General features: G+C 39.4%; 1 protein-coding gene across 2 annotated transcripts in view; it reads left to right on the forward strand.

Annotated features, from left to right (window-relative positions):
- Positions 1-20282, forward strand: part of LHFPL3 (LHFPL tetraspan subfamily member 3) — a 132934-nt gene that overhangs the window by 85016 nt on the left and 27636 nt on the right. The window contains exon 2 of one of the 2 annotated variants that reach the window (XM_060244538.1): positions 1187-1423. In XM_060244538.1, coding sequence (XP_060100521.1) covers positions 1187-1423 — 237 coding nt within the window. Of the gene's footprint in view, positions 1-1186; positions 1824-20282 lie in introns of those variants that run through there. The other variant, XM_060244537.1, reaches the window with a different exon arrangement.

Here is a 20282-nt window from a genome sequence, read left to right on the forward strand (position 1 = left end):
GAATCATCTTGTGCACAGTCTGTAAGCAGCATAAATCAGTGTTTGATAATAAGCATGATTAAGGCAAATCAGGTTTGTACATTTGCATGAAAAATCTCATGGGACTTCAGTTCATTTTATATTTTCCCATTTCCTCCAAGCATTTAAAAGTATGTTCAGTTCACTTCAGTTTTTATTATGCCCCACATGTCATTCAGAAGCAAAATAGAACATTATTATGAAATTAGTTATTGTAGCTGCTTCATCCTTCTCTGAAGAAGAAGAAGAAGAAGATGATGATGATGATGATGATGATGATGATGATATTGGATTTATACCCCACCCTCCACTCCGAATCTCAGAGTCTCAGAGCAGCTCACAATCTCCTAACCCACAACAGACACCCTGCCAGGTGGGTGGGGCTGAGAGGGCTCTCACAGCAGCTGCCCTTTCAAGGACAACCTTCACTAGAGCTATGGCTGACCCAAGGCCATTCTAGTAGCTGCAAGTGGAGGAGTGGGGAATCAAGCCTGGTTCTCCCAGATAAGAGTCCACACACTTCACCACTACACCAAACTGACCCCAACTGGGAAGGGTGAGGAAGAGTATGTGTGCATTGGAGGCTGGGAAATGGCTGACTATCCATGATCCGTCCCCTCAGAACACATCAAATATCTCCCAAACTCATGTGCTTTATTGGCAAGCAATCCCACAAGGTTCTCTCACACAGGAGAGTTGCGCCACTCCCTGCCTGGTTCACTTTGCCCCTGCCTTATATTTGGATGAGAGACCTCCAAGGAATACCAGGGTCGTGATGCAGAGACAGGCAACGGCAAACCACCTCTGAACATCTCTTGCCTTGAGAACTCCACAGGGTCACCATAAGTCAGCTGTGGCCTGATGCAGTTTCCACTAGCACCATTAGCGTCTTCACATATATTGCAGAATTAAATGAATGAATAAAGAGTGCAGTTCTTTTACTTAATTTGCAGGGCTTCAAGTTTACGGATAGTCCTCTGACTTCCTATACAATAAATATCGATGGCTATAGTTTATAACAATCTTATCTAACTATGAAACAACCTACTTTTGAAGTCTTGGATCACAAAGTGGAGATAAGAACAAAGTCTAGGAATCATTGCTATTAAAAAAACTTCAGTTGCACCATGCAATTTTTTCCTATCGCTTTCTCCTTCTCTGTTGCCAGCTGCCTGTCTCGTCCTGGGCTGTATGATTTATCCTGATGGCTGGGACGCAGAAGAGGTGAAAAAGATGTGCGGGGAGAAGACAGACAAGTACGTCCTGGGGGCGTGTTCCATCCGATGGGCATATATCCTGGCTATCATTGGGATTCTGGATGCCCTCATTCTCTCCTTCCTGGCATTCGTACTTGGCAATAAACAAGCCAGCTTACTAACAGACGAACTCAAGTTGCAAAACAAAGGTATGAGGCGTGATGGGGACACTGGGTTACTCTGAGCTGCCTCAGTGGCAAATGCTTTAAAAAGATTGTTTCCATTTTCCATTTTCTTTGTTTAGGGAAACTAAAACTTGCTCTCAGGTTCAGATTTCCTATGGCTTTTTTCAAATGCTTTTTATTTCTTGGGCTGAAAAATTCTCTATTTTTTGTTCTGATGTTATATAATCTGTTCCCAATATTCTCAAACTTGTTTAAAGACTTTATTCCCTTTGCTTTTCAATTTACCTACCTGCTTTAGCCATCTTTCTTTTGTTTGCTTGTTTGTTTATTGAATTTATCAGCCGCCCTCCCCACTGGGGCTATGTACAACATGATCTTATAAGACACCAAATAAAACTGGTTTAAATCAGGTAAAACAATAAAACATAACAGTGTAACTGAAGGTGACACTCAAAACTCCCGCACGCCACTGTCTCACGGGGGAAGGGGCAGGGAGGTGAAAGTGCCAAGACAGGACCATCGCTGTCCTCAGTTGAACACCTGGCAGAACATCTCTGCCTTGCATGCCCTGTGGAACTCTAGCACATCCCACAGGGCATGGCTGTTGTTCGGCAGAGAGTTCCACCAGATTGGAGCCAGAGCAGAGAATGCCCTGGCTCTGGTTGAGGACAGCCAGATGTCTCTCAAGCCAGGGACCTCCAGTAAATTCTGATATGTCTAGCTTAACACTCTTCAGGAGAGGCAGTCCCAAAGGTAGATAGGTCCCCAACCATTAAGGGCCTTAAAGGTCAGTACCAAGACCTTGAGACCGATTTCACACTCATCCGTCGCCGCTCTGACGTTCCTTTTTTCAGTGTGACGTCCTTCCAATTTCCCACTATCTGCCCCGGGGCTTCAGCTTGCATTGCCATTTTTGCAAGATAAACCAGTTTATCTTTGCCGCGCAAAAACAGTGATGCAAGCTGAAGCCCCGGGGCAGATAGTGGGAAATTGGAAGGACACCACGCTGAAAAGAGGAACATCAGAGTGGCATAGGGTGAGTGTGAAATTGGTCTGAATCTGATCAGGTATTTCACTGGAAGCCAGTGCAGCTCCCATAGCACAGGATGGATATGTGTTGTGTGTGGTGTCCCAGTAAGGACCCACACCGCTGCATTTCGTCCCAGTTGGAGTTTCTGGGTCAGCCTGAAGGGTAGGCCCACATGGAGTGAATTACAGTAATCCAGTTTGGAGGTGACCTTTGCATGGATTACAGTGGCTAGATCAGGGTGAGACAAATAGGGGACCAGTTGCCTGACCTGGTGCAGTTGAGAAAATGCCAGTCCAGCAACATTAGTGACCTGGGCCTCCATTGTTAAAAAGGCATCCAGAATCACACCCTTACTCCTGACAGTGGGTGCTCTTTCAAGGGCACACCATCAAGAGCACGAAGTTGGCACCCCAAACTGGAATCTCCCCACCCCACAGCCACAGAACCTCCATCTTAGAAGGATTCAGTCTTAGGCAGCTGTGTTTTAGCCATTCCACCACAGCCTCCAACTCCTCTGCCAAATTTTCTGTGGCAGTTTCTGGCCAACGGCACATAATCAGAAAAGACTGGATGTCTAATCGATCAAAAGTTTTGCTAGTGGGGAGCGGAGCGTCACTTGTACATGGCAGACGCATTTTGATCGAGCTCCTGATCACTCCCCCTTACATCGCCAATTTTAAAGTCACCAGACTTTTTTAGTAACTTATCCCTCGATGGGACAGCAATCCAAAAACAAAAACAAAAAGATCGCGTTGAAAGAAAGGAGGTTGGTTGCCATGTTTTTTAAAATGGACTGTGCGGGTAAGGTTAATTGCCCCATAACCCGATCGGTGCTAAATATGGCCGCCAACAATACTCCCTCTCCCGGCCCAAATGTCGAAAATGAGGAGGCCCCGTTATACAGAAGAGATTTAGACTCATTAAAAGCAGACATTCATCGTTATTTTACTGAATCGATAGATACTTTCCTTAAGACCATCCAGTCCAAAGTGCAAGAGCTCTCGGAAGAGCTCTCTGTAACCACCAAAATGGCAGAGCAATCGGCAGAAGCGGCCCTGGTGCTTAAAGAAGACATTAAGTCTATAAAGAATTCTGAAGCTCTACTTGACAGCAGAATCTCAGTTTTGGAAAACTGATTTATAATAATAATAATATAATAATAATAATAATAATTTAGGGCTTCTAACCTTAAATTTAGGGGATTGGAAGAGGGAGAGGAAGGATCCACAGATCTAGCTTCGTTTATGAATAAATGGCTGATGAAAGCCTTGAAGGTGGAAGAGGGGAGTATGCTAGCGATTGCTAAAGCGCAAAGGCTGGGAGCAATGGCGTCAGCAAGAAGAGGGAGACCCAGAGATGTACTTGTTCATTTTGTTTTCCCCAAAACAAGAGATCTAATTCTGAAGGAGGTGAGAATGAATGGTGCCCTGTTTTATAAAGGCAAAAAGATCATGGCTCTTTTGGATTTACCCCCTGAAGTTCTAGTCAAACACAGAAAGCTAAAGCCCTTCGTTGCTAAATTACATGCAGAGAACATTCGGTTTAGATGGAGCCCTGTGTCGGACATTTTAGTTTATAAAAATGGCTGCATGCACAAAGCGTCAGATGTGGATTCAGGAAGAGCATTGCTGAACTCCTTATCTTTGAAACTAACTCCTTCTGAAGAGGAAAACTTATTAAAAGACAACACCACCACCCCTCTGGAAAATCTGCCCACTCAAGGAGAAGACTGAGATATTTATCCTAGAGCCAGGGTTTTTATGGCTCTGCAAACTTTTGTTCTTGTACTTTAGTTCCATGCAGTTACGTCTTTATGAGAATTTTTCGCGATATTTTCTCAAACCGCTTTTTGTATTTACAGTTGAGCACAGTTATGATCTATCCTGTTATAACCCAAGAGAGGTTACATAGTTTAATTCGGGTGAAGGGAAATCATTGACAATATGTGGTTTATAGCAGTGTGTGTTGTTGTGTTCTTGCGTTGTTGATTCTGAAAGAATGGGTTTATGATGATTGGGGGTTGTTTTGGGTTTTGGGATGTATGGCTGAAGATGACTGGAGGAGTGGGCTTGTGAATTTGTTTGATTGGCTGAGAGTTGGTGAGTGCTAAACATAAATGGAAAGTGTACAAGGATGAATGTATGTGGTTAGTGCAAGTGATTATGATGAAATGAGTTGGATTGATACAATAGGGAGTAAGTATGTGTGTGGTTTGGTATTGAGTGATAGGTTAATTTAGATGTAAATTATTGTTAGATATGTATGAGTATAATGGATGGGTGGGGTAGGGTATCTGATTGTTTTTTAACGTATTAATGAATGAAATAGGTATATTCTGTATAACTTTATTTATTTTACTTGATTGGTTGGGTCTTTTTTTTAATCTTTGATTAATTGTTGGGAAATCAATTGATACAAGGAAGATGACTATATCAACTTAGATCTGATGTATTATGTGCCTCCTTAATATTGAGCTTTATTTATTTCTACAGGATCCATTGGGAGTCCCTGGAAATGTTGATTACATATGTACTTATTGCTGACTATTATATATTATATGCTGTACCAGAAGTAGTCATACTGAAAGGGAAAAAAAAGAGTCTGGTTTTCTCTTATATATGGGGGAGTGATTGGGTAGTAATAATTTTTCTGATTTAAAGTTTGGGCAAGACAGTTCCCCTTGAAAACTTCTTTAGTTTCACTCTGAGGGAGTACTTAGGGTATTTCTCCCTTATTCTCCTAGTGATAGGGGGTTGGTGAAATGGAGTCCCTAGATTGGGGGCATTTTTTTTCTTAAGATTTTGTATTTATTTGTTAACAAGTAGCTTTTTTGATAACTAGCACAAGTTCTAAGTGCTGGTATCTGCTAGGGGTAGCTGTGTTCCTGTTCTAGTTGTAACTTATAGGTTTCAAGGTTGGGCTCAAAGTCTCTAAGTTATTTTGTGCTATATTATGTCTCGCGGCCTTAAATTTGCCTCTTGGAACTCCAGAGGGTTTAAAAACCCTATTAAATGTAAACGGATTACTAATTACTTAGAGAAGGGTAAATTGAATATTGTGTATCTGCAGGAAACACACTTAAAAGCCACAGCTCCTAATGTCCTTAAATCGCGGTGGTTCTCTCAATCTTATCAGGCCCCAGGCTCCTCCAAAGCAAGGGGGGTAGCCATTTTGATTTCGAAGCATACTTCTTTTGTCTGTCATCAAATAAAAAAACCCCCAAAGGGCAGATTTTTATTTGTCAAAGGTGAATTGGATGGTGTAACTACCACTATTGCCTCAATATATGCACCAAACAGTGGACAAATTGACTTTAAAAAAAAAAAAAAAAAAGTTCTGCCAGAATTCTTGTAAATATTTTGTAGTCATTATTCAAAAGCGAAATTGGTCTGTAATTTTTCACATTTGTGGCATCTCTATCTTCTTTAAGTATCAAGGAAATAACGGCTTCTTTCCATGTATTTGGTACATTCCCTTTTGTTCTTATTATATTCATCAACTTCTGCAATTTTGGTATTAATTCATGCTTAAACAACATTTGATAAATTTTATAAAGGAAGATCAAGCTGGTTTTCTTCCCAAAAGACAAATAAGAGACAATATTTGGACAGTTGTAAACATTGTAGAATATTACGAAAGACATCCAGAAAAAGAAGTAGCAGAGAAAGCATTTGATAATTTAAACTGGGACTTTATGTTTGCAGTAATGGATAAGATGGAGCTTGGAGAAAGCTTTATAAGAATGATAAAAGCAATATATTCTGAACAAAGGGCAAGGTTGTGTATTAATGCAGATCTTACAGACGAAATGAAAATCAGCAAAGGTACTAGACAAGGTTGCCCGCTTTCACCACTGTTGTTTATAATGACTCTTGAAATTTTATTGAAGCAGATTCAAGAAGAAAAAGATCTAGAAGGATTACAAATAAAAGGATATACTTACAAGTACAGAGCATTTGCTGATGATATAATGTTTATAAATGAAAACCCCATACAAGTTACACCTTTGTTGTTAATGAAAATACAAGAGTTTGGGGAGTTGGTGGGTCTTTATATAAATAAAGAAAAATATAAAATTTTGTGCAAGAATATGCAGATAAATAGACAACAAGAATTACAAAGACTAACGGGCTGTGAAGTTACTTCTAAGGTAAAGTACCTAGGGGTGGAGATAACAATGAAAAATATTGATTTGTTTAATAATAATTATGAGAAGTTATGGCATAGAATGGAGGAAGATATGCTAAAATGGAACAAGCTCAACTTGTCATTGTTGGGCAGAATAGCTGCAATAAAAATGACTATTCTACCAAGGATAATGTATCTGTTTCAAACTATTCCCATTGTGAAAGATGCTAAACAGTTCGATAAATGGCGAAGGAAAATTTCAGAATTTGCGTGGGCTGGGAAGAAACCAAGGATTAAAATGAAAATTTTGACAGATGCAAAAGAGAGAGGTGGATTCCAATTACCAGATTTAAAATTGTATCATGAAGCAGTTTGTTTAGTGTGGATGAAAGAATGGATAACGTTGTTAAATAAAAAAAAATTAGTATTAGAAGGCCATGGAAAAAAATTTGGCTGGCATGCATACTTATATTATGGAAAAAAAAGATGGATGGCCTTTTCTCTCACCATTATATAAGAAGTAATCTACTAAATACATGGATAAAGTATAAGAAATATGGTGATGAGAGGAGACCTTTGTGGATAGTGCCAGCTGAAGTGATAAAGATAACGGCTATAACAGCCAAAGAAAAACGGCTATCATACAATCAGCTACTAAAAATACAAAGTGGAAAAATATAACTGAAAACTGCAGAAGAACTGAGTTACAAATATGATTGGTTTCAAATGCAACAAATAAAAAGTTTGGTGAATGATATTAAAACTGAAGGAATAAGGAAAGAGCAAACAGAAATGGAAAGAGTTCTGCTCGGAGATAATGAGAAATTAATTACTCTTACAATGGTCTACAGAAGATGAAGTAGTGAAATCTCAAATGATAAAATGGGCAATTAATGTAAATAAAGAAATAAAGATGGAATCTTGGGAATATTTATGGAAGAACTCTATGAAACTCGCAACATGTCAAAGTATTAAAGAAAATTTCATCCAATATTTTCTTGCTTCTTTAGATTTCCCAGCTAACAGCTGGGATAAGAAGTCCAACTCTGCTGTTTCCATAACCCTTCCCACCAGATCCACTTTCGTGGGGATTTCCTGAGATTTCCATCTCTGCGCCAAAAGGATCCTAGCTGCTGCATTAAAGTGCGCCAACAAGTGTCTCATCTCTCTGGAATAGTCCTCACAAGTCCAACACATATGGTAAAAGGAACCAATCTGTTTAGTACATTTCCAACACTTGTTGGACATATTAGTATAAATCTTACAGAGTTTCTGTGGGGTCACGTACCATCTATAAAACATCTTATATAGATTTTCTTTGAAAGTTACTGACCTAGTTAATTTAACATTAAGTTTCCATAGTCTCTCCCAGTCTTCTAATGCAATATTGTAGCCAAAGTTTTTTGCCCATTGAACCATTCAGTCCTTTACAACTTCATCTTGTGTCTTCATTTGAAGTAGATATGCATATATTTTGGAGATTAACTTTTCTTGTGGGCCCAATAAAATTTTGAGAAGACCTCAGATCTTATGGAGATTTCATCAAGAGGATGGCATCAACCTTGGGCCAACCCATAGTCCAACCACAACCAGAGGTGACAGACCTGGTTTATGACATAGTGCAAAAGGACACATCCACAGCAAGAGCCCTGCCAATGACCTCAGTTTTACTCCAAGCAGCAAAAGCCCACAGGGAAATATCAGCATCTTTTGCAATCTCATCGCGGAGACTGGACCACCTCTACAAGGTACAAGAGATAAACGTAGAGTTCCTGCTTTCACACCCCAAACCAAATTCCATGGCAATAACTTCGTTCTCTAAGAATCACCAATCCTCATCCTATGGCTAAGGAGGGCAAGAAACTTGATTCATTTGGGTGGAAATTTTATGCAGCAGGGGCCCTGGGAATTAAAAACGCCAACTACCTAGCGTGCTTAGCCAAATACCAGTATGCACTTTGGGACCAAATCACACCCCTTCTCTCCAGCATGCCAGAAGAAATGAGCACCCAACTAAAAAAAGATTCAAAAGGAGGGCATGTTAGTCTCCAAACAACACGTCAACTCCATAAAACACAATTTGGACACATCTGCCAAAACTCTCTCCTCAGCAATAGCCCTTAGAAGACATTCATGACTCCGCTCTACATCCCTCACCCAAGACACCAAGTCTACTATAGTGGACCTTCCCTTTGATGGCACTGGTTTATTCCATGCCACCACTGATTCCATCTTACAAGAGATTGACAAGAGCGTTAAGGCCTCAAGGAATCTCAGTGTCACCTCACCATCCACTAAACAATACAAAGCCTGTACAGGCTCCAGATCCTGGTCCCAACGTTCCTTGGTCTGAAGTTCACCAGATCAGCCATAGAGGAACAGACCATACAATAGCTCCCAGAGGTCCTCCTACACATCAAAATCAAAATCTCAGAATGTCCAACAGCAACAGCATTCCAAAACTACCAAAGGCCCCAAGCAGGGAGTTTGACTCCCCCCAAGTTGGCTTACCAGCAACCCATTTTCAACTATGTACTACCCGCCTACACCCCTATTTACCATCTTGGTTGAAGATCACATCAGACAAATGGGTACTATTGATAATTGCCAAGAGGTATGCAATCAAATTTCACACTCCAACACAACCCTTATGGGTAATTGTGGCACGCCCATCCCAAGTCCTTCAAGAAGAGGTCTTGATCTTGCTCAACAACAGTGCCATAGAACCGGTTCGAACCAAAGAACAGGGACAGAAGTTCTACTCCTACTATTTCACTGTCCCCAAAAAGGACAGGGGCATCAGACCCATCATGGACTTGAGGGGTCTAAACGCATACATTCCACCCAAAAAGTTTCTCATGACCACCCTGACACAAATCTTACCCTTTCTACAGGAAGAATGTTGGATGGCAACAATAGATCTCCAAGATGCATACTTCCACCTGAGCATCAGGCAAGATCACAGACCCTTCCTGAGATTTGCAGTGGGACAACACTACCAATACAAGGCACTGCCATTTGGGATCTCCATTGCCCCCCCCCCCGAGTATTTACCATGGTGGTGGTAGCTACATAGCTGTTGCATCAACTATCACCAGTGGTCTGACCTAGCCTCAGATTGCAAAGCATGGAAGCACACCATCCACCAGGCTGTCTCTTCCTTTGAGAACGCATGCATAGCTGGTCTTGAGGACAAAAGGAGATTGAGGAAGAATCGCACTGCTACAGCACCAACCCCAAATCAGACTTTTCCCTGCAGCCACTGTGGCCGGACCTGCCTGTCCCGCATTGGTCTTGTCAGCCACCAGCGAGCCTGCAGCAGACGTGGACTACTGCACCTTTCTTAAATCTTCGTTCGTGAAGTCAAGCCGAGAGAGAGGTTAGCTATATACCTCAGACTTCAAAATAGTATTGTTTTTCATAGACGACTGGCTTCTGGTAGCCAACTCGGAATCGCGACTCAACAAGGACATTCAAGTGACCCTATCCCTACTGGAAGATTTAGGTCTTCAGATGAACCTCAAAAAGTCGAAGTTGCAGCCATCTCAAAAAGTTCAATTCATAGGAGCTATCTTGGACTCTGTCCAGGCAAGAGCCTTCCTTCCTCCAGACAGAGGACTCACCATCAAGCAATTGGTACAAGAAGTACAAAGGGCTCAACAAGCTTCAGCTTTCACGATCCAGTGTCTTCTAGGCCTTATGGCAGCCCAATGCCAGTCATTCATCTAGCAAAGCTAAGGATGCAGCCCTTACAAGGATGGTTCCTCACCTATTTCAACCTAACACTACATTCCCTGAGCAGAATACTGAGACTCCTTGATCACGTCCTACAATCCCTATCGTGGTGGACGGTGGACCAGCACCTAAACAAAGTGACTCCATTCCAAAACCCGGTACCATCTGTGGGTATGAGGAGCCCACCTACAGGATTTGTCAGTAGGAGCCAGGTGGGAACACTGCCATTGTCAGTGTCACATCAGCCTGTTGGAACGGAAAGTGATCTACTTCGCCCTGCAATAGTTTTGCCCCTTACTTTGGGACAAGGTGGTGACAATACTAACAGACAATACTAATGGATGTAAGCCCTTGCTTACATCAACAAGCAGGGGGGGGCACCACATCTCGCAGGCTTTGCCACCTAGCCATCACACTGTGGGATTGGTGCATAGTAGAAAACATCACATCAATAGCAGTGTGTCTCCTGGGCACGCTTAACACCCAAGCAGAATTCCTTAGCTGGGGTGGAGCAATCCTTCACAAGTGGGAGCTCAAGTGGGAGCTGTCCACAGTTTTTCAACTTTGAGGTCAACCTCAGATAGATGTTTTTGCAACCCGATTCAACAGAAAATGCCATCAGTTCTGTTGTCAAGGGGGAGCAGATCTCCAGTCACTGGGGGATGGTCTTCTACTCAGTTGGTCAAGCAAGTTCATACATGCCTTCCCACCAATACCTCTAATAATGAGAGTTCTCAACAAGCTGCAAAGGGAGAGACCCACCTGCATACTAGTAACACTGTGGTGGTCTTGCCAACCTTGGTTTTCAACACTGCTGCGTCATTTTCCCACGGCATCAGATCTCCTTCACAACCAAAGGGGATCGATACTCCATCATGACATACCACGGACTCACGGACTCAAGAAGTACTAAATAATAAATAGTAGAAAACCTTCCACTAGACGTTCTTAGGCGTCAAAGTGGCAAAAATTCTGTACCTTCCTAGCAGGCTCCTGTGCTCCATGTAAATGAATTTTTCTCCCATTTCTGTATTTGTAAAGTAAGTTCGTTATGCCATTTTAAACAATTGTTTTGAAATAGATTATTTAGATTCAAAGATAATTAATTGAATGCTTAAATATGGAAGATTATTTAATGACCATTGAAAAAGAAAAGTGTTTTTAATTTTGGTTTGCTGATCTGTGTTTAAATATAAAGGCACTAATTTTGATTTGTCTTGATTAATTTTCAGTTCAGCTGCTTCACTATATTCTTGTAAAGTTGAATACAAAAATTAGAGAGATTGCATTGGTGTAGATAAAAATAAAAGCATATCATCTGCAAATAATGTAAGCTTATATTCTTTATTGCCAATTTTGATTCCTTTTATAGAGGAATTGTGCCTAATTAACATTGCCAGGGGTTCTATTGTTAATGCGAAAAGGAGTGGTGTTAGCGGGCATCCTTGCCTTGTACCTTTTTCTAGGGTAAAAGTTGCAGAGTGAATATTGTTTATTTTAAGGAAAGCTTGGGGTTTGTTATAAATTGCATCTATAGCCATTAAAAATTTTGTTCCAAAATCCATTTTCAATAAGAGTGTTTTAAGAAATGAAATATTAACTGTGTCAAATACTTTGGCTATATCCAGAGACAACATTGTTGATGGAATCTTGTGTTTTTTAAATATAGTGTATGATATAGTTTTGTAAGTATTATCTGCTAGGTCTCTGCCTGAAATGAAACCCCTTATCAATATAATTTTGTATGATTTTGTTTAGTCTTTTAGCTATTGATGCCATAAAAATTTTGAAATCGACATTCAATAAAGATAATGGCCTAAATGAGGATGGAAGTGTTGTGTCTTTCTGAGCTTTGGGGATTACTGTTATGGCGGCTCGCTCCCAAGAATGAGGCACATTGCCTGTCACTAGTATATAGCTGCAGACATTGAGTAAAGGTTCTGCTAAATCAGATGCAGAGGCTTTATAAAAACTAGTAGTGGAATCGTCAGGGCCCGGTGCCTTGTTAATTTTAAGAGATCGTATAGTTGCTAAAATCTCTTCCTCAGTAAAAGGTTTTTTCATGAATTCTTTATGTTCTTCCAATAAAGTTTTAGGTTGAAATTTTTTTTTTTCTTAATTTTCAATACATTTTATTGAGAAATGTCAACTTCCATGTACAATATACATAGACATTAACTTTTTTTTTTTTTTATGTCCAAAAACTTTTTTATTGAATTTAGTAAACATACAAATAAAGCAATCAATGACTGTATCTGCAATCATTCTTTGTGTATAAGCATAGCATACCAGTAGAAAACAGAATATATATATATACACAAAATACAAACAAAACAACACATACATACATTCACACATACAAACATACTTGGCAGCTGAATTAAAAAATAAGTACTCTGTCCATATGTTAATTACATCAAATTAATAATGTCATAATATCTACCAGGAATACATGTACGCATCTGATCTACAGGACTAAAAGAAAATTTAAGAAATGGAAGCCACTTGTACATCAGAGAATCGTTACCTTCTGAATTATTTATATTGCATAAACTATCTGCTATCTTGTCCATAGCATAGACCTCCCAGATTTTAGCATACCAGGCTTTAACTGGAGGAATATTGGGAGATTTCCAAAATTGGGCTAACACCATTTTAGCAGCAGCTAGTAAAAGGGATATCAGGGATTTATTGAGAGAAGTAATAGAAATACCTTTCCAACAGTCAAGCAAAATGAGTTCCAATCTTAAGGGTAAACTATAGCCCGTGATATCCTTGATTTTTGCCACAATTACTGCCCAAAACGACTGCACCCTCGGGCAAGACCACCAGCAGTGTATAAATGTGCCCACCTCTCCACAATTTTTCCAACATTTGGAGGATTGATTTATCGCCATATGGCTTAATCTCTGAGGTGTTAAATACCACCGGAACAAAATTTTTTGAGTTTGTAATTGTATATTCAATGATTTTGAAACAAACGAAGGAGATGACCAGATTTGTTGCCAAACATCCTCCTGAAAATTAATTGAACTATTCCTTTGCCAAATTTCTTGATAGGATAACAAATCAACAGCATCAATGTCTAGCAAACCCTTATAGATAAATGAAATCAGTCCCTTCCGCTTTAAAAAAGGAGATTGTAGCAAGGATTCAAAGAAAGTAAGAGGTCGATTGAAATTGTATTTCTTTGAGAGTGATGTCACCAAGTTGTTAATTTGCAAGTATTCAAACCATGGGATTTTTGTCCCACCAGTTTTCTCTTCTAAAGATTTTTTGTCGAGCACTTTTCCATTGGACAAAATATCCACAAACCTATAAAGATTATATTTTTTCCAAATTGGAAAAGACTTGTAAAAAAACCCCGGTTGAAACCAAGAAACATCCATAAAATGAGATAGTGGAGACATAGGAGGGGCTAAAAAGAGGCGGCGTTTGTCCCAAATCTGAAAAATGGCTTTAAGGAAAAGGTTGGAGGAGATATTAGGAGGTCTCTTCTTTGGAAATTCCCATAATGTAGATTGAAACGATTTGTTATTTAGATAGGTATCTTCTAGGACCTTCCAGCCTGAATTTAAATCAGCATCATGGTATCTGACAAGGCCTCCTAAAATGGCAGCTTCATAAAATTTATGCAGATCCGGAAGAGCCAGACCACCTGAGGATTTAGAACGAATAAGAGTTGCATACCCTATTCTAGATAAGCCCTTGTTCCAAATGTATCTTAAGAACGAACGACGCCAACCCACAAATAAGTCCTCAGGAATAAGAATAGGAATGGCTCGAAATAAAAACAGAAATTTGGGAAAAATAAAAGATTTAATAATCTGAATTTTTTCATTCCAGGGAATGAGTGAAGAATTTTTATTCTTTTGCATAGTAAGAATGTCCTTAATCAATAAATGATGATTGACTTTAAAAATATCTCCCAATTTTAAAGGTATATTGATCCCCAAATATGTCCAATATCTATCCATTTTTTTGAAGTGATAATTTGAGTAGATGGAATCTTGGAGAGCATCTGAAATTGTGATGGGATAAAGAATGGTTTTAGATGGGTTTACTCGAAGACCCGATATAGAAGAAAATACAGATAATAAATCAAAGACAGCTGGTAAAGAAGTCTTAGGTTTTGTAACAAAAAGCACTAGGTCATCTGCAAACAAAGACACCTTAATTTGTTTCTTTCTAATAGGGATACCAGCAATAATATTGGTATTACGGATAGCATTAGCAAGAGGTTCAATTGCGATTGCAAAAAGCAGAGGAGACAAGGGGCAACCTTGCCTCGTCCCTCTGAAAAGATTAAATTCTTCAGAATCCAAATTATTAATAGAAAGAATAGCAGAAGGCGACTTATATAAAGAATGGATTATCTTCAGAAAATTCGGGCCAAAATTCATTTTCTGCAGTAAGGTTGTAAGATAAGGAACTTCAACGGAATCAAAGGCTTTTTCAAAATCAATAGACAAGATAAAGGAAGACTCAATATTAAATTTCCGGCAGTATTGAATAACATCAAGGACCATTCTAGTATTGTCCGTTAACTCACGGTGTGGGATAAAGCCCGATTGGTCAGGATGAATGTAGTTCCCTATAAAAGTATTAAGCCTAGCCACCAGGGCTGCTGTAAAAATCTTGTAATCGCAATTAAGGAGCGATATCGGCCTGTATGAACTAGGGTCTAGCAAGTCTTTGTCTTTCTTTGGAAGAAGAATGATTTTTGCCTGTGACCAAGTAACTGGAAAAGAACCAGACTGTACAAACTGATTACAGGCGTCCGCCAAGATGGGAGCCAACAAAGTATTAAAAAATTTATAAAATTCTGGTATAAAGCCATCTCGGCCTGGAGATTTATTGGATTTCATAGACTTGATAGTCTCCTGTATTTCAAGTGCAGTAAAAGGTTTGTCCAAAAGGGATTTAACCTCAGGAGAAACAGGCTTAATAACTGAGTGAGTGTCTAAAAAAGATGAAATAAGGTCTGATGCTGGATGCTGGGAGGAATATAGAGATGAATAGTATTTTTTAAAAACTCCTACAATATCCTTAGTGGAATGTTTCAAGGTACCGGATTTAGAACGAATGGAAGAAATAGCCATTGAGGATATTCTCTTTTTAACCTTCCATGATAGGAGTTTAAGGGATTGAGGAGTTCGAAACCAATATTTTTGTTTTATATAAGCCATTTGTTTTTTAATCTTGGAGACGTCAAAAGATTCTAATTTTTTCCTTTCTATAAGAAGTTTTGAATAAGTTTTTTTGCTACCAAATTTTTTAAATTTCTCTTCCAATTTGGTAATGTTGGCAACCAAATCTGATCTAATTTTGTCTTTTTCTTTTTTATACGAAGAGGCAATAGCCAAAAATCTGCCACGAATTACAGCTTTAAACGAGTCCCAAACTATATGCTGAGGTACTCCACACTCAGTATTGAATTGAAAAAATTCTTTAATGTCTTTTTCAATGGAATCTGTAACCGATTTCATAGACAGTAGTTTACTATCCAATCTCCAATTAAAAGAAAAAGATCTTTCAGTGATTCCTGACATATAACCTTCCAACCATGCATGATCAGACCAAATCATTGGGCCAATGTCTACTTTAAAAAAAAGGTTAGAAATAGAATCCGAAACTAAAAGAAAATCTATTCTGGAATAAGTTTGATGACGAGAAGAAAAGAAGGTATAGTCTCTTTCTTTTGGATGCCTGCTTCTCCAAATGTCTGACAGATTATAGGATTGAAAGATTTGAGCTAAATCATTTTGGCCATTCGAATCTTTTGATTGAGACCATTTATTGGCAGATAGAGGTAGCAGGCTTTTTTGAGATCTATCTAAAGAAGGATTGACAACATAGTTGAGATCTCCTCCCAAAATAATGGGCCCTTTATGAAAAGTTTGAAGTTGTGACAACGTATCTTTAATAAATGCAATTTGTCCATCATTTGGAGCATACACCGATGCCAGAGTATAAGGGCTACCATTAAAGACCCCATTGATAAAAATATACCGACCCCTAGGGTCAATTGAGGAATTTTCAAAAGTGAATTGGGCTGATTTACCTATTAAGATGGCCACACCTCTTGCTTTGGAGGACCCGTAAGCTTGAAATTGATGAGCAAAAAATTTTGACTGGAAGACCTTGGGCTGGTTACCCTTAAGGTGAGTTTCTTGCAAAAAAACTATATCTGGTTTCTGATGAGAGATGGCAGAGGCAACCCGTTTTTTCTTAATTAAATTATTTAGCCCATTACAGTTTAGAGATAGAAATTTCAAGTGGCACTCTGCCATAATTGAAAGAGGAAATAACCAAGGTTATCAAAATTATTGCAATTCATAGCTTTGAACCCAGGTGCCACCAGGATAGCTAGAGGCGAATCCTGTAGATCAAATTTCAAAGGTATGAGGACAGATTTCAGATCAAAGGCTTTAAAAAACTTCCAACTAAATCCATAATAATTCAATACAGTTATGCTGCCCGTAACACAAACAAAAAACCATAACCAACACCAGTGGTCTAGCATTAACAGACACTAGCCACTAACTCACCCTCCAACTCTGTTAACCCAAACTTGGGAAAACAACAACTATTTACTTAAAAGGATAAATTTGAAGCGGAAGTCTTCGTTACTGAAGACACCACACAACTAGCAACAACTACCAAATGGAGCTAATTAAAAAAAACTGAAGTTCTCCATTCTCCCTCTCTGCCAAAAATGCTTATATTTAACACTATCAACCCAGCAAAAATAAAATTTATAAACAGAATAACAGAGCCGAATGTATAGAAAGTTTATAATGAAAGGCCAAACAAAGCTGATCGAGTCAAGGCTAAAATGCCTAGAAAGCCACATATAATAAAACCTGTGCCTTTTACCAACTCAGGTTAGTGAATTAAAGATAATTACAGGCAAACTAATATACCATGTGTAACAGCATCAGATCTCGATCACAAAGTTATTGTAAGACTTAAGACACTATGATAAAAATACAATGAAACTTTAAACAGAACTATGAACGCTATTAAATACTGGTCTCCCCAAACACTCCCCACCAACTATCCTTCAGCCACTTATAAGCCTATGTAGGGAGATATGATGGTGAGGGAAACAAGTTTCCAAACCTTCATAGTAGCATAAGGCACAAACTGACACACACATACATTCCCTACCCACCCTCTGTCTCACAGATTCATTTCCATTCAACAATTCACACAGGAAGGGAAAAGGTCCTGACAATTCATTAACTCATAGTAGAAAGAAATATATTGATATAAAACCCTAATCATACTATTCAAGTTTCTCACTCTGATCTACCCCCCCTCACTCACTCTCTCTCCCTCCCTCTCTCCCACTCCCTCACTCAACACCCAGCCTCCCCATTCCAGCTCCTACTCAAACCATATATTCCAAGTCACCCCATTCTTCCAATCATGCATACCCAATCAACCAAGAAGATTTCCTTTAATGAGTTGAATTGAATTAATAACTCCCTCACATTCATAACATTGTGTTCAAAAGATATAAATAACCCCCCCCCAAAAAAAGGGGGGGGGACCCCCCAATTTCGTATATAAACATTGCTTCATAGGCACGAAACAATCATCAGCATATTTCTAAGCCGTGACAGAGTTACACGTAGGCAAAGCTTATAAGTCAGCAGTTCAGTAGGCAAAGCTTATATGTCAGGAAAAAAAAAAAAGGGGGGGGGGGACGTCAAGAATCCACACAAAAAAGGGAAGATTTCTGCATAGCAACAGTTCCAGTTTTTAGCTTCTAGGAGAAACAGGCCGATCAGGACGGTTCATAGGCACACGACGCCATCTAGTGTCTGAAGTTATTGAGTGAACATGTGAAACTGCTTCTATAAGGCCGGTGGGAACAGGAAGATTCAAATCTCTCAGCATGCTTAGGCCTGAGTCAAGGCCTCCAGCGACAAACGACCGATCCTGTACAGTAACTTGCAGCTTGTACGAAGCAACCCATCGATATCTGATGTTTTCCCTGTTCAGGATTTCAATAATTGGCTTCAAAATTTTCCGCCTTTGCAAGGTTTCAGAAGACAAATCCTGTAGAATTTGGATGTTGTAATCTCCTAGCAGAAGTGGATTTATAGCCCGGGCTTTTTGCAGCAGCTTGGATTTAACTGAGGCAGAAGAGAAACGGACTAAAATGTCCCTAGGCAACGAAGTTTTCTGTGTGCGCAAAGGGCCAATTCTATATGCAGCCTCCAGGGCACAAAGATCAGATTCAGAAAAACCCAATGCCTTTGATAGCCAGGAGGCTATAAGAGATTTTAGGTCAGAGGGAGAGGCAGAGTTCTCGGGGAGCCCGCGAATTTTAACATTCCCCATTTTCAGTTGGTTCTCAAGTGCAATAATTTTATCAGTGGCCCATTCATCTCTTTTATAAAAATACTGAGTGTCCTCCTGCACAGCACATGCCATGTTAAAAGCAGAATCTGCAGTCTCTGCCACCTTCTCTAAGGACGTTTTGAAACCCTCCAACTGAGCAGAAAGGGGCTGGATCATGGCAGATATTTTGTCAGTCATATTTTTTTCCAGTTTTTGAAAAGCCTCCATTACCTCAGAACGAAATGAAGCTAGGTCTGCTGCTGTGTTTTCCCCTTCTCCCGACGCCATCTTGCTTGCAGGGCTGCTTGCTTTTCCTGAGGCCTTAGCCTTAGGCTTTTTGGGAAAATAGTCTTTAACAGAGTTCCTTGGGTTTCTTTTTGATCTGGATTTTTGACCATCTACTGTTCCCATACTAATTAAAGAAAAAAAAGAAAACAAACAACAACGCTGGGCGCTTGCTTAAGTGGATTTGGCAGGGGTAAGTAAGGAGCTCTGTTTTCAGGCGTCCATTCCCTATGCGTGCGACGCCACGCCCCTGAAATTTTTCAAAGAACTTATTTATTTTTTGTTGTGGGATGTTGTTGGAGGAATACAGGTTTTTATAGTATTAAAAAAAAGTCTGGCGTATTTGATCAGTTTTAGTTAAAAGTTTACCTGATTTGTTTTTTATCACGTAGATACAGTTATTAGCTTTATATTGTTTTACTCTTTTTGCTAGATTCTTAAGTAATTTTGGGGATTTGCACCAATTTTCCTTTTTGAATTTGTTCTGAATCCAATATTTCTGATTATCTTCTTTTGACCGTTAATTGCACATTTTGCCACATGTTTTTTATGCTTTATTTCAAGAGTTTGGATAGATTTTATCAAGTTCTGTCTTAATTGTCTCTTTTATTTATTTAGATAGGATGAGATTATTTGACCTCTAATGGTTCGTTTTAAAGCATCCAAAAGAGTCAAAGGAATGATCTCCTCAGATGTATTGTCCTTAAAATAATTTTGTATTTGTTTTGTTAATTTTGTATTCGTTTGTAATTTTGTATCCGTTTTGTACTGCTGATTTAACAATAAAGCTGAATTAAATGTCCAAGTTCATGTATGGTGGGTTTCTTTATGTAGGGCTAATATGGTTTCCACCCAAGCATGATCGCTCCACAATTTAAAGCCTATCTGTGCTGATATCAAAGAGGAAACTAGACCTTGAAAGATCAAGATATAGTCAATGCGTGTGTGTGTTCCAAACCTTTAATCATTCTAGTTGCCCTTTTCTGGACTTTTTCCAATGCTATAATATCCTTTTTGAGGTGCGGTGACCAGAATTGTACACAGTATTCCAAATGAGACCACATCATCGATTTATATAGGGGCATTATGATACTGGCCGATTTGTTTTCAGTTCCCTTCCTAATAATTCCCAGCATGGCGTTGGCCTTTTTTATTGCAATCGCACACTGTCTTGACATTTTCAGTGAGTTATCTACCACGACCCCAAGATCTCTCTCTTGGTCAGTCTCTGCCAGTTCACACCCCATCAAGCAAGGTGGTGAGTCATAAGGTCATAGTTGGCTATGTTGGACACCGCTGTGAGGTTGAGCAACAGCAGCAGCACCAACCCACCTTGATGAGAATCCTATT

The sequence above is a fragment of the Heteronotia binoei genome, chromosome 8, assembly GCF_032191835.1.
Source record: "Heteronotia binoei isolate CCM8104 ecotype False Entrance Well chromosome 8, APGP_CSIRO_Hbin_v1, whole genome shotgun sequence".
Classification (NCBI taxonomy): Eukaryota; Metazoa; Chordata; class Lepidosauria; order Squamata; family Gekkonidae; genus Heteronotia; species Heteronotia binoei.